This window comes from Ceratotherium simum, chromosome 9, assembly GCF_057802395.1.
Source record: "Ceratotherium simum simum isolate JZ-2026a chromosome 9, ASM5780239v1, whole genome shotgun sequence".
NCBI classification, from domain to species: Eukaryota; Metazoa; Chordata; class Mammalia; order Perissodactyla; family Rhinocerotidae; genus Ceratotherium; species Ceratotherium simum.
In genome coordinates, this window is record NC_141908.1 from 58,082,351 (window position 1) to 58,096,585 (window position 14,235).

Below are 14,235 nucleotides of genomic sequence, written 5' to 3' on the forward strand. Positions count from 1 at the left end.
GGTAAGGATGGTCGTGGGAGGGGGAGAGGGGCCAATATGAAATTTGGGAGGAGGCATTATCTCCACAGGAGCCTCATACTTCTTATAATTTGTATTGATTCATACTTAATTCCATCCTTTTCTTATTGTCTTTTGCTCCAAAGTGGTTCAATTAATTAACAAATGGCCTGATTACCTTTTCCTGGAACATCTCATTTCCTTCCAAGCATCTTTGGGGACAGTGGGAAACTGTTCCCCACTTACTTGTGGGGGCAGCAAAACCACAGGCTTTCTTCTTCCCTTGGCTCCTTTTGTTGTAATGGTTCCCATCTGCTCCCCAGAGAAGGAAATGAAAACTGCATGGCCTTCGACACGTGCTGGATCAAGGTTTCCCACAGCTTCTGTGAACAGAGCCAAGCACATTTGCAATCATTCCAGACCGTTCTCTTTATTGAACGAACTATCCTGAGGAGGGAGCTGTGTGGGCCAGGCAGGCTTCCCAGCCTCAGAGCCCTTGCAGCTGAAGTAGTGCCCTGCTCGTCAAAAATAACTTCTGATCTTCCTACAGGCCAGATTGCTCGTGACCCTAAGGATTTTGACTCATCCTAAACTGTCGAGTTCCAGCATTGCCTAAGAGCTTAGCTCCACTACCTGTGTTTGCTTGCAACAAGCACTATTTTACCTACTTTTGGAGAAAGTGACAGTGGGCGAGCAGGCCCTGGAATCAAACGCTGAGCCGAGGCTGCAGGTGATTGCGTCAGAGCTCAGAGCCCAGGGGTCAGTCCCACAGCTGCAGCTCCACCTGCCCTGGGATGCCGTGCCCATCACACTCACCCGCTTTGTTAGTTTTGCAAACCCTGCTCGCCTCCTCCCCACGTCCTCACTCATAAGTGATGGCTCTTTCCTCACAGGTGAGGGAATGAAACACGAGCAGGGGGCCCTCCATTACCTGTTGGTTTCTCTTCAGCGCCTAGTTTGGGCAGAGCTACCAGGTGGGAGAGGCAAGACCTGGAGCTCTTGGCGAGCAGGATTGCTTTTCTGCCTGCAATGCGTGCTTTTCACCTTTGGTTAGGACGTGTTGTAACAGACGCGGCAAAGGGAGTCACCCTACTGACTCTGAGGTGTTTCTGGTCGGAGCACAAGATCTTAGTCATCAGTGGCACCCATAAATGAGAAAGCCCTTTGCCAAAGGATTTGTATTTGGCTGGCAAAATGGGGTAAAATTCAAAAGAAGGAAAAAGAAAGTAGAGAGACCGCCCCCCGGATCTCTTTCTGTCACATAAAACGTGATTCCGATTCTGCTGTTTTCTCCAGCTCTGTTAAGTGCGTACGGCTCTGTGTGAGGACCCGTCTGTGGCTCACTTTACAGAATCTGATGATAATGACATGAACTCTCAGAGCAGAAATCAGATAACATTATCACATGGCAGCTGGCAAAATTCGCACTCAGAGTAGATAAAGATCCTTTATAACATGCTTAAGACTGTTCAATGTATGTCATGGTTTGGAAGCATCCATGAATTCTTAGCATTGGTGTCTCTAGCCATCGTCATTATTATTTTTATTATTTACTAAGTATGTGAGGTCATCTTTCCCCACCCTCATCATTGTCAAGATATAGCAGATGTGTCTAATGCATCCAAAAACTGCTATTTGATCTGAAAACCATCCTGACCTGAGTTTAATACACGACAATTTCCTATGGCAATTTTGGGAGCCAATCATACAGGAATTTGTGTAGACTGTGGGCAGTTAAATAAAATTATTTTGCTCTAGCATCAATGGTCTAACTGTGCTAGATAACTCTGTGTCACTTTAGGAATTGCATATTTAGATAAGCAATTTTAGAAGATTTACTTCTGGAGTTTATTCTTTTCCACCAGAAGTTTAGTAATAAATGATAAGATTCTTCTCCCCAGATCTCCACAAACACAGTGTCAGATGACAGTTCAGACGGTCTGGAGGTCCACACATAGGTGGATCAGGCAATGATTTGATTGAGAAAAAAAGACATCGTTTAACCAAAATAGTCTCCCCTCCCCCCCCAACACACAGACTTACAAAGCTGGTTTGTTTTGATCCTCGGGCTTGGGAGATGTATTTTGCCCTCAAATAATAGTGATCAGCTGGGCCGGCCCTTGGCTTAGCAGTTAAGTGCGTGCGCTCTGCTACTGGCAGCCCAGGTTCGGATCCTGGGCGTGCACCGATGCACCGCATCCCTGGCCATGCTGAGGCCGCGTCCCACATACAGCAACTAGAAGGATGTGCAACTATGACACACAACTATCTACTGGGGCTTTGGGGAAACAAAGGAGGAGGATTGGCAATAGATGTTAGCTCAGAGCCGGTCTTCCTCAGCAAAAAAAAAGAGGAGGCTTAGCATGGATGTTAGCTCAGGGCTGATCTTCCTCACACACACACACACACACACACACACAAAATAATAGTGATCGGGGGCACCAAACTCCTCTTGCTTTCATATCTGCGGTCCCTCTTCAGCTCTAAATAATTAGTGGATCTCAAACCTAGCTTCTTGTTAAGATCACACGGAGAGTTCATTTGTTTGTTTGTTTTCCTCTCAATGTCTGGGGCGAACCACTCGAGATTCTGATTCTGTTGACATGATGTTGAGGGCATGGCTCTGACATTTTTTGAAAGTTCCTCAGGTAATCCTGAGCCAGATTGAAGTCCTCTGGATTAATTCTTCTCAGCATTATCAGAAATGGAATAAATCAATTCAAGTTAAAACAGACAGACACATGTAAAAATAGACCTACTGCTTGAGATTTTACTTTCTTTGAGGGTCTTAATAATCTCCTCCAGGGCCAGGTGGGAGTCTCATTTCAATATTCTCAGCACAGTGTCTGCAACATAGTGGTTTGCAGAATGAATGAAGATGATTATTTATTCTCACGGTACAATAGTGATTCATAGTATACACCCAGAAGTCATTTCCATGACATCTTCAACTGGCAAACACTATGGAACACCTGAAAGTAAGAAAGGAAAAAAAAAATGCTGCAGTTGAGCAGCTAAAATAGATGTCAAAAAGACTATGAATGATTCTAGTCTACTTTCTTCCTGGGAGCATCCCTCAGGCTGCTCTGGGAGCCCGGTCTCGTTTTACACACAGTTCTAACAGTCTTGCTCCTCTGGTTCTCCATTCACGGAAACTGAGAGGGTGAGGAGCGATTGCTTTGCAATTTGACACTAAGGAAAATGACACATCAAAAAAGTAAACAGTGGAACTCAGAGAATATTATAGTCTGGGACTATTTAGGAGGTGGGCAAATAGTTCTACACTCCCACCATCTCTGACCCTGTGTCCATCATTCATTCATTTATTAGGATTCACTAACACAAGATACCAGGCTGGACGTGTGGAGATTACAAAGGAGAACTCTTCCAGGGAGTATGGCGTGAGACCCTACTTTATTCTTGCTCTTGAGCTGCTTAAAGAGCAGCATCATCACACTGCTGCTGCTGCTGCTTGGTTTCTGTATAGCGGGTTTCGCTGTCCACGATATTTCATAGTTTTTTTTATTACTGAAGCCCTAGTTCAGGTCATCCTTGTGGTCTCATAACTGTCTCTCTGGTCCAGATAACCTTCTCCAAATCCTCCTTTATATTTTTACCAAAAAGATCCTTCAAAAAGATCTTCCTAAATGCAAATCTGATCATATTACTCCCAGTGAAAATCCTCCAATGATCCCACAAGCGACAGGATTTCATGCAGACTTCTATGTGAGGGTCTCCATGACTGATCCACATCTACCTCCCAGCCTGCTCTCACCCCTCCTGCTTCTCATTTTAGGCTCTATGAACTGCTCAAGGGTCCCTCCACACACTGTATTTCATGCTTCTGTGCCACTGCTCACGCCATTGCTTCTCTTTGGAATGCTTTCCCTTCTTGCCATCTTAGCTCTTCTGTTCTCCAGGAAGTTTTCCTTGGCATCCACTCTCTCTGCCCATGTGCCACCCCCTACTGGTTGGGCTACTTGTCTTTCCTTTGCTCTTATTATATATTGAAAGATTGTTCACTTGTGTTATCTTCACAGCCACTTCCTCTCTCTACCGCTCCCCTCCCCCTAGTTCCCAGCAGTTTAGGCAACCTGAGGGCAGGAACCATTCTTATCCATTCACTGTCTGTCTAGTGCCTGACATCAACACTAAGTGGCTGTTAAATGGGACTGAACTGAAAGCTCTTTCCCATTCATTTTCCCATTTTGTTGCTCGGATGTCATGTCTCAGCAGGAACTTCTGTAAGTAGTTCACAAGCTCTGTGTTTCTACAAATGGATCCCAGGATGTGGATGTGGCATCTGGTGCTCTGACAGTAGTGCAGCAGTCGTGGAGAGCATGGAGGGCTGGTGGGAGGCCGTCTGGGATAAATTTGTGAGTTACCCAATCTCTGTGATTAGGTTCCTCATCTGTTTCTTGTGTATGTACAGTGCCTGTCATGCCAATAATGCTATAGCTGAAAATTTATCGGGCACTTATTATAATTATTTTTATTTGATCCTCACAATACATTTTGGTATATGCAGGACAAGTAGTATAATTTGCCTTATATAGATGAGGATACTGAGTTTCAAACTTGCTCAAGGTAACATGCCAAGTAAGGGTAGGCTCTGGGGACTAGAATTTTGGAATTCTGATTTTTGGCCCATTTTTCTTTCCATAACTATATACATCTTCTATACATGTACCACAAATGATGGTTTTATTGATGAACTTGAATCATCAAGAAAAAATTATAGCCAGCATATCATGCTTAAGAAAGCAGGATAATAGGTAATAAATTTTAGACAGGGTTCCATCCAAAAGTTTAAATAAAACCAAGAAAATGTGGTTCTAAAGGGACTAAGGTTCATGTATGTGAAAAATAAACTTGTGTTGGACATCTTATCCCCTGACTTATAAATCAAGTATTATTGTAGACATATTTTATCATAGTAGGTTTATTAGAAATTAGGATCATGGGATAGAAAGATTCCTTGAGATGTATTCTGGAGTATTCGCCCACGTTTGTATAAAGCCATGCTTTCCTAGTCCACAATAATAATGGATAAATTTTAGAGTGCTTGCTTTGAAAGCCACCCTCAGTGATCCTCTTACTTTTCTAGAATTGCTACGTAAGAACCAGGTAGCAATCTTTCCTAAACAACTAAGACCTCTTTTCTCTTATTTCTCTTCTTAAAGTAGATGTAATCTGGTTCCCCCACTTTTCTTGAATCACTAGGTCCTCTTCCATATTTACAAACTATTTCTGTTTTGTTTTGTTTTGTTTTGAAGTAAGGGTTATATGCAGGATTTTGTTTGCAAGGGGGGAAACTAGTGGATTAATTCCTAGGGCATTTACAAATCGTTATTGTTTGCCTAAAAGTATTTGGTTGTTTGGACCTTCTTGGAGTCTTAGTCTGAAGTTTGGTCTATTCAATACGATCTTTGGAAATGTTTATTGCTTTAATCTGGACTTGATATGCAGCACTGCCTAGACCCAGGAGTCTAATAGGCGTCCTGAAGCCAATACAGGTTTCTTCAGTTTTATGAGCCAAACGGTTCTCTGTCTTCTCCATGTTACACTGGGAGGGTAGGGGGAAACGTGTGAGGATGCAGATCTCTGGGTATCACTCCTGTTCTCTTGAATACTAATCTCTGGGGGTGGGGCCCAGGAATCTGAATTTTAACAAACTTTCCAGGTGATTCTCCTACACATTACCCTTTGAGAATCTGTGGTCCAGGTTGTACTTTGCACCTCAGTGAAGATGCAGCAGTCAGTTCAAGTTTTTTGCCTGTAGACAAAGCAAAGCAACCACCCTATCAGAAAAGCCCTGCTTTCTGGCTTGAGATCAGTGGTGCTTTTCCACTCTTGCTTGGTGTTCTCCTGCCAAACCAATTTCAGTGCTTAACCAGTCAGTATATTGATTTAAAATGGGCTCAGCCATGTTGCAAATTGTGAGTGAGAGTCAAAGCTAGCCTTTTGTTTTAACGAAGGCGTGAACTTGACCACCAGTGATCCCTAATGATACTGCATCTCTGGAGAGCCTCCTATTATCGGGAGCCACAAGGAGGAGCCTACTGATCTTTTTCTTGGAGAGCCAGAAATCAAAGTGCAAAGTGTTTCTTCACTACAGGGTTTTCCTATTTATTATGCAAGCTTCAATTGTAACGTTCAGTCTGATACGTGCCATGCGTTCTTATTTAGTGGAAAGTGAAACAGTTATTGGCATCTAAATAATGAATTCTCTTAGAGAGAGTGTCTGTATGGGATTCTGACTCTGACGGGAAAGAGAGTTTGTGTTTTGCATCATCCTTTTGTCATTTGAAACTTCTGAGCCTTATAGGTTAAATGCTGTCAGTTGCCCTTCAAGGAAACTTTTACTAGCTAGTCATACTTATACAGTCTGTACTCTTTTCACATGTATTTCTTCCCCACTCCCTAAACTGCAGAGAATAAAACATTAGACAAATATGCCTATGACGGTGGTCATCTCATAGAGGGAAAGAGGAAGGCTACCTTTTCTTTTAGTTGATGGCCTATTCACCAAACTCTGTATTTTATAGTAGAAATGCTCTTCCAATCAATAGTGAAAGACAAATGTGTTTTGATCTTATAATAATGTCTTTACTAGAATAAACAGGCACAATTTTTTCAGTTTTAGAAAAAATAGAGCCATATGAATCTATGCATGGGTTATGCAATTCCCAAAGAATTGGCATTTACTAATAAAAGACACAGAATTGGTTGAGCAACTGAAGAGGCCAGAACATAGGAGAGAGATGGGAAGCATCCAAGTGAGAGGCGCTGAGAATCATAGACCTCAAGATGCTATTTATAGTATTTAAGCAATTGGGTGTTTCGTTTTTCAAAGTAACCTTATTACAGTTTCTTCACATGTCAGGAAAATAGTTTTTCTCAAGGCGGGAAAAAAATCTGAAATAACACCAAAACTCTTTCCTTGCTTTTTATTTTTATAATTAACTATTCTTACTTGATATTTATTATACATAGATTTTCCAATTATAATTTCTTGGTCTTTTGAAATTGTCTCTCTGTCGTTATATAGTGGAGGTCATTTGTTTTGATTATAATGAGACAACTGATTATATTTACATGGTTCTGAAGCAGCGACATGTGTTCATTGTAAAAAATTCAAAGTATACCAAACATTATTAAAAAAATATAAAGCCATATGAAAATCTACAACTCAGGGTGACTTCTGTCAGTCTGTATAATTACTTTTATTAGACATGTCTCCATGTATGTATACAAACTTAGAGATATAGTTTTAAAATTTAGTATGAATGTGATCATACTCAACATGTTCTGTAACCTTTTATTTCCCTCACTTGGACACATATCATGGACATCCTTTCATGACAATAATTATAGAATTATGTCATCATTTTAAATAGTTGTGCTGTTTCCCACTGCATATGGATTCCATAATTTATTTACTCATTCCCTTTGGATGTACGTTTTTTCACTATTTTGAAACATACTTGTACATAAATCTTTTTAAATTTACAGGATTAATGTCTTAGGATAAAGTCTTGGACATAGAATTCCTGGGCCAAAGGCTATGGATAATTGAACTGAGGATGTGTATGACCAACCATCCTTCCAGAATTTTCATTACTACCAACAGTGCATGAAATGTGTCCATTTCCCCACTCTCACCAATACAAGGTTTAGAAAATTTATAATTTTTTGTCAGGATGCTAGATCAAAAAATGCTGATTTCATTTGTATTACTTAAGTGACGACAAATATCTTTTCACATTTATTAAGCATTTGTATATATTTTGTCTTTTCTGCATTGCCTTTTTGCCTACTTTTGTATTGGATTGTTTTTCTTTTCTGAAACGGTTCCCCCACTTCATTTTATATGAGTTTGCTGTATAATAGATATGAAAATTTATATGTCACATGGATTGTAAATATCATTCTTAGTTTTTCTGGTATGTTTAAATCTTCTTTATAGTTTTTATATTTTTTACATCAGAAAGAAGTTTTTAATTTTTTTATAACTGTACTTGCAATTTTTTTACAAGATAAAGAGTTTTTTGATTTTTTACAACCTGAAATTCTGTTTTTGTTATATGGAATTTGAGACATAAAATTGAAACATATCTGTGATATGCGAATACTCTGCATTCACTTCGGCTCAACTGTCTTATGATTACTTCTATTTGAATTATACCTTCACGAATAGGAACGTAAACTTAACAATTAATTAATTTACTATTTCTTCTCCATTACAGATGTATTATTATCTGAGTCTAGGTTAATGCTAAAGACTCAAAATTGGCTAATTTGAGAGAATCTTACTTAAAATTTAGAAATTTAAAATGAGAAAAATTGATTTTATTTATCCACTTACTATGAAAATTTGTATAGCAGCCTATAATTTACAGAAACATTTTTACATGTTTAATTTTATTTGCTTCTCAGAACCACCCTGTGAGTCGGGCACCCTCATATCTGTTTTATATATGTGAAAAACTGAGGCTCTGGGAATGTTACATAAAATCATTTTCTGACATACAATCACAGAACTAATGAGTGTTATGACATGACCAGGGTTTGAATTCAGGTTTTTTGAGTGCAAATTGTGTATTATTCTTATTTAATTCTCCTCTATCCTAATTTTACTTTTTCACTCTAACAAAAATGAACAGCAGATGCTTAGTGACAAGCTTGTCCAATCATCTGGAGATAAGTACTTCTTTAAAATGAATAATATGACATGAAGATATTTTCATTGCATCCACAGAAGGGATGTATCTGACAACAAGAGATTTGACGCAGTTTGAGCACTTAGCGAGGAAGAAAAGAGTACATTCTACTGACACTCTGCCTTTAGAAATTTTAGCCAAAGAAATCAGGGCAATTCCCTACAGTCACACTCCATAGTTGCTGAGAACCTGCATCGTGTCCCTGATGAATTCTCCCATGGAGCTGATTACCTGGAGGAAGGAAGAAGGCAAAGCTGAGTATCCCCTGTGGAATTTGCTCTTGTACTACACAGCTTCTCAACCCACCAAGGTACTAGAAACTGGTATTGTAACAAAGAGACCATGTCACCTCTGATATTAATTGAGGGCAGTCACATTAACAAAACAATGTTGGAAGGAACATCTGAAGGAGGAAACACTGTAAAGAGAGGCCAGAATCCACACAGCAGAACTACAGAGGTGAAATGAAGTCTTTCCATCTGTTACCTGAAGACACTTGTGCTTATCAAGGGCGTATGTCTCGTTGCTGACTTAATCTGTCAGAGTTCCTGGCCATCTCCCCTCCCGCCATGGTCCCTCTCTCTGATGGCACCCCAGGCAGCGGGCGCGCATTTCTCAAAACATCCTCAAACTCAGTCTCCTCAGTGAGTCTCTTTAGACTCCCAAGGGGAGTCTTAGAGCATCAGGTGGAAATCCTGTTGGGCTAGCAGCTCTTTCTTCTTTGTTTTTTTCCAATGGGAATACCCTGGTTCTCTTTCTCGGCTACATTAACTGTAGTTTTCATTAAGGCACTTTCTGGGAGAAAATTCTACACGATCGTAACCATTTCTACTCCAGAAAATAAGAATTATCTTAGGGCAGAGTAGGAACAAATCAGGGATGATGTGTTTGGTGCATAACACAAATGAAAATTTTGGTTTTTTGCTTTTATGCTAGTTTAATTTTGTTAAACAGGTATCAGTGCAGCTTTCAGTTAGAGGTGTCTGTAGCTACATTTTCCCCTGCCCTCGTCCTATCCAATGTCAATGTATCATTTGACTTTTACTTATTGCAAGTTCCTTTCTCTGCCTATTTGTGAGTGCATTTCACAATGTGCCTTTAAAAAACTCATTATTTAGTTTTTAATACCCGAGAGGTCACTTGTCTCCGGAAGAATCACGGTACTTGAAATGAAGAGGAATGCTCCTGAGACAAAGGTTGCCAGATTTAGTAAATGAAGATACAGGCTGTCTACTTAAATTTGAATGTCAGATAGACAACAAATATTCTTTTAGTATAAGTATGTCTCATATATTACATACTTATGTATGGGACATACTTATGCTATGTACAATGTCATACCAAAAATTATTAAAATATTATACTTAAAATTATTATTTATCTGAAATTCAAATTTAACCAGGTCTTTTATATTTTATCTGGCAATCCTACCTGAAATTAGTTTTCAGATTCTACAGAGACCAGAACTGGATTATGTCAGAGTAAGCAGCACATTTTTTAACTTTCCCAATTTGTGGAGGAGTAGAGTGGTATTATTTTCTCACTAGAAATGGCATAGGAATGGGTCTTAGTTCAAATATGTCTATCCCCTCAGGATTGACCCACTCTGCCACTTCCGAATCAGAGTGGATGAGAAGATATATCTGTTCAATAGTGTTTTATAAATCATTGCTTGAAGCTACTCATGGCTTCTTTTGGAGGCATGCATTTTAATTAATTGCTATTCTTTTATATTTCCTCCCCGAGGTAATTTTTAAAAATCTTAAACTCTATAAATCTAATCAGTAAATTCCTGGGTCTATTTAAATATTGACATTTAAAAATTTTTGAGACGTGCAATAAGCTTTAATGAGACAGAGGATGATACAGGAGAAATGAAATATATTTGCCATTGGAGTCCACAAAAATTAAAAAACTCCCAAGTGTTAAAGTGAAACACAATTCCTTCAGAGCATGATGTCTATAAGCTTGGTGAAGGTCCAACCAAGGTTTGGTATAACTAGTATTGGTTACAGTTCAAATGAATCATATTAAAAAAACCCCCAAATTCTGAATGTCAAACTGGAATCTTAATAGACTCTAAAACTAACCTGATTATAAGCTAGAATATTAAGGTCAACAATTTTCAAACAGTTGGATAAACTTTTTGATAGAGGAAGTCTATTGCCATAAATCACAGCTGCACTACCATCCACTGGCCTTGATGTTTTAGAAATGAGGATTTAGGCCCTACCTCCGCCCCAATTCTTCTCCTTTTAAAAAACTGACGTGGTTTGGGCTTAAGCTGGGGAAAAGGAGATCTGTAATAGCTTTGTTACCACTCCCCTCAAAATTCTATAATGAAGTGGCAGACTAAAGACGGCCACAAATTCTTTGCTTTTCTTCACATTGAAAAGTGAATGATTTCCTTCTCCTTGAATCTGGATTGGCCTTAGTGACTTGCTTGATCAATAGCATGCAGCATAAGTGACATGCTGGGAGTTTTGAGACAATTTTATAAGAAGCCTCGGGACTTCCATCCAGGCCTCTTGAAATGCTCTCTCTGGGACCCCTGAGTTACTGTGTAACTACCTAAGACCATGTAGCTGGGGAGACCACATGTAGGCCCCCTGGTAGACTGTTCCAGTAGAGGTCAGCCTTCTAGCCATCTCCATCCAGGCAGACATGAGCAAAACCATCTTGTGCCACCAGACCAGCCCACCCACCAGCTGAACACTACAGCAAGGGACCTCTCATTGATGCCTCAGGGAACAGCAGAACAGCCCAGCCAAGCCCTGCTGGAATTCCTGATCCCTGAAAGCGTGATACAATACAATGGTTTTATTTGAGGCCACTAAGTTTTAGAGTAGTTCGTTAAGCAGCGACAGATAACCAGAACAAACAGTGATTATTGATTCTTTACACTTAGAACAAGGTGGAAAAAAAGAACGATGGGTTGATCAGAGAGGGAGAAAGAGGAGGAGTGGAATAAAATTCTCTAACAAAGTGATCATAATTGCCATGGACATGAATGAAAGATGGGCTAGGGATTTAGAAGCCTCACAGCAAGTTTAAAAAAATCAGAGTCACCAATTTTTAGCAGGCTGCTACTGTGATTTTGGGCTACACTCACAACTTTGACCCAACTTCTTAGAGATTCAGAAGGAAAACAGCAGTACAGTCTCGCCTCATGCAGATGCTGTGAGCCGTAATGAATAACCATGACAAATAAATATGCTGCAAATAAGAGCTGAAAATGTTAAATATGCAAGAAGCAATCTTTGCACCTACTGAAAATCTTTCATCAGATGATTTCAAATTGGAGGTGTCTCAGGAGAAAATAACTTTGAAAATACAAACAGATGTTTATTTTTTGTACTTTTATTGAAAAGGTACATTTAAAAAAATACACAGACATTTTACCATTTACAGATTGCAGATATAGATGCTCTAAAAGAGTTCACTCTATTTTGTTGTTTTCTGATACCTTTTGCCCCCCATATCACAAACATTCCAGTCTTGTTGATATCAGCTTAGAAAGGGGGGCATGGAAGCGAGACCTGCAACATATTCAGTGAACAGAAAGACAAATTGTTCAGTTATAAATTTTTTATCTTCTGTACATTATTGCATTAGGGAGCCACAGAATTATGTAGCATCAATACAAATGAAAACAGGTTACAAATGAAGAAGATAATTGCGTAGAAATACATGGATTCATTGTCTCCTTGCAGAATGCACAAGAGGTGCAAAAATGTGCAATTTAGGAAGCTCTTCTGTTTGTACACATTTGCTCAGCAACTCAAACTGGTGAGGAAGCTACAAAATAAGTTAAACAAAAGGAGCAAACAGGTAGTAATTATAGCTATGTTATATGGCTTTCTATTTCGTTTAAATATCACCAAATAAAATGTGAAATAAAGAAAATACATTACTTTACCTTTTGTTCTCTTAAAGAGAAAATTCAAAGCTACTTTGCTTCCTAACAAACATGTACACAGCAACTAAAAATGTTGAATTCAGACAAGAAATACGGAGCTAGTACTACACAGGATACAACAGTACTGGGGTCTAGAACAGTACACAATCCCTGTCAACAATAGTACACCAGAAAGAAAACGCGGTGATCGTTGGTGAGATGGTGTCCACAAGTCAGCACTTGTGTTCATCTATTTTTGTTCCACACTAGAATGTGCCCAGTTGGATTCCAGAGTTATTTACAGACATGTGAGGAAGACCCTAGTTTTCAAGTCTGTCAGGAAAATATCCCATATTGTTTCTAAGCCAGATCACACCCATGGAAAAATAGTCAGAGAATGATATATTTATATATATATTTTTTCTGACCAATACGTTTGCAAGAAACCAAATGTCTCAGATACACAAGTTGAATGGGGTAGGGCAGGGAGAGGGACTAGGGAGGTAAAGCCTGTGCTGCTCAGATTCCTAAATTAGAGGAGCGGTCCCTAAAAGCACTCTCGAGTCGAGCGATCTGTTCTTTGGAGTCGGGCTCGGCGTGGTATGCTTGCTGCATTTTGTGGCTGCATGGGGGCACTGAACACAAAATGCTTACATCGCTGAATCCTTCTGGCTTTCCTTCTCAGCTTTCCTACTGGCCTCAACGGTCTGGGGCTTGCGGACGTTAGTAGGGAGCAAAGAGGATGGAGGCAGGCGTGGCGCGGATGGGCCCGTGGCCCGGCCTCAGGAGGGCTGGAGGTATGGCTGGAGCCTGGAAGAGCGAGGCAGACGGCCGGGGCGGCAGGGACAGCGCCGAGGACACTGCCGCCGCCGCCGCCAGGGGCGAGGACAGGAAGGCCGGGGCCAAAGGCTTCATCATATCTTTCTGGAATGCGAGTTTTGCCTAAGAGAGGGAGAAAACCGGGAATGGGGTGGGGATACTGTTTTAAACAACAGCACCACAGATGTCTTTTCGTAAGTAAAACACAAACATTAAGAAGTCAAATTTTAAAAATCTTTACTCTCGGAAATGATTATTTTCACAAAGCTGGTTTCAAAGGCTCTTGGCATACCTTTACTTTGATTTGTTTCCATTTCAACTTTTCTGGTGGTCTTTGCCCCTGAGGACTAGGACACAGGACAGCCTCTCTGGATAGACACTAAAGCTATTTTGTGCTACGGCTCTCAAGGTAAAAACAAACATAGCCAGAAGGTTTCCTGCTTAGACAATGGAGCTCACTTCAAAATTCTGACTTGTCTTTAAACCACCAGGCAGCCTTGAGAGAGGTTGCTTTGGAGAATATGCATGACCCTTCACTTCACTTCCTCGAGCACTGGGTTAGGTAACCGGGGTTCGGGACATGAGGGACCCATGATGAGTCAAGAAAACAGGCAGTTGACATCTCTCCCTTTGGCCACTTAAAATGTATTCCTTGAAAACCTGCAGCTAACTCAGATTTCTGTCATTGAGAATGACTGTAAGTGGGCTAGAAACGTTCTCTATTGAAAGGAATTCCAGGGTGGAATCTTCCTGCGAAGTAAGAAATCAATCCCTAATTTCTCTCTTTTGCAATCAGCA

The 14,235-nt window shown here is 40.1% G+C and overlaps 1 protein-coding gene across 3 annotated transcripts in view; it reads right to left on the reverse strand.

Moving 5' to 3' along the window:
- Positions 1-12,070: 12,070 nt before the first annotated feature.
- ZNF385B (zinc finger protein 385B) overlaps positions 12,071-14,235 on the reverse strand; it is a 195,679-nt gene continuing 193,514 nt past the window's right edge. For all 3 annotated transcript variants that reach the window (XM_014784660.2, XM_014784661.2, XM_087435447.1), the window contains one exon: positions 12,071-13,560. In XM_014784660.2, coding sequence (XP_014640146.1) covers positions 13,342-13,560 — 219 coding nt within the window. In that variant the 3' untranslated portion in view covers positions 12,071-13,341. The remainder of the gene's footprint in view (positions 13,561-14,235) is intronic.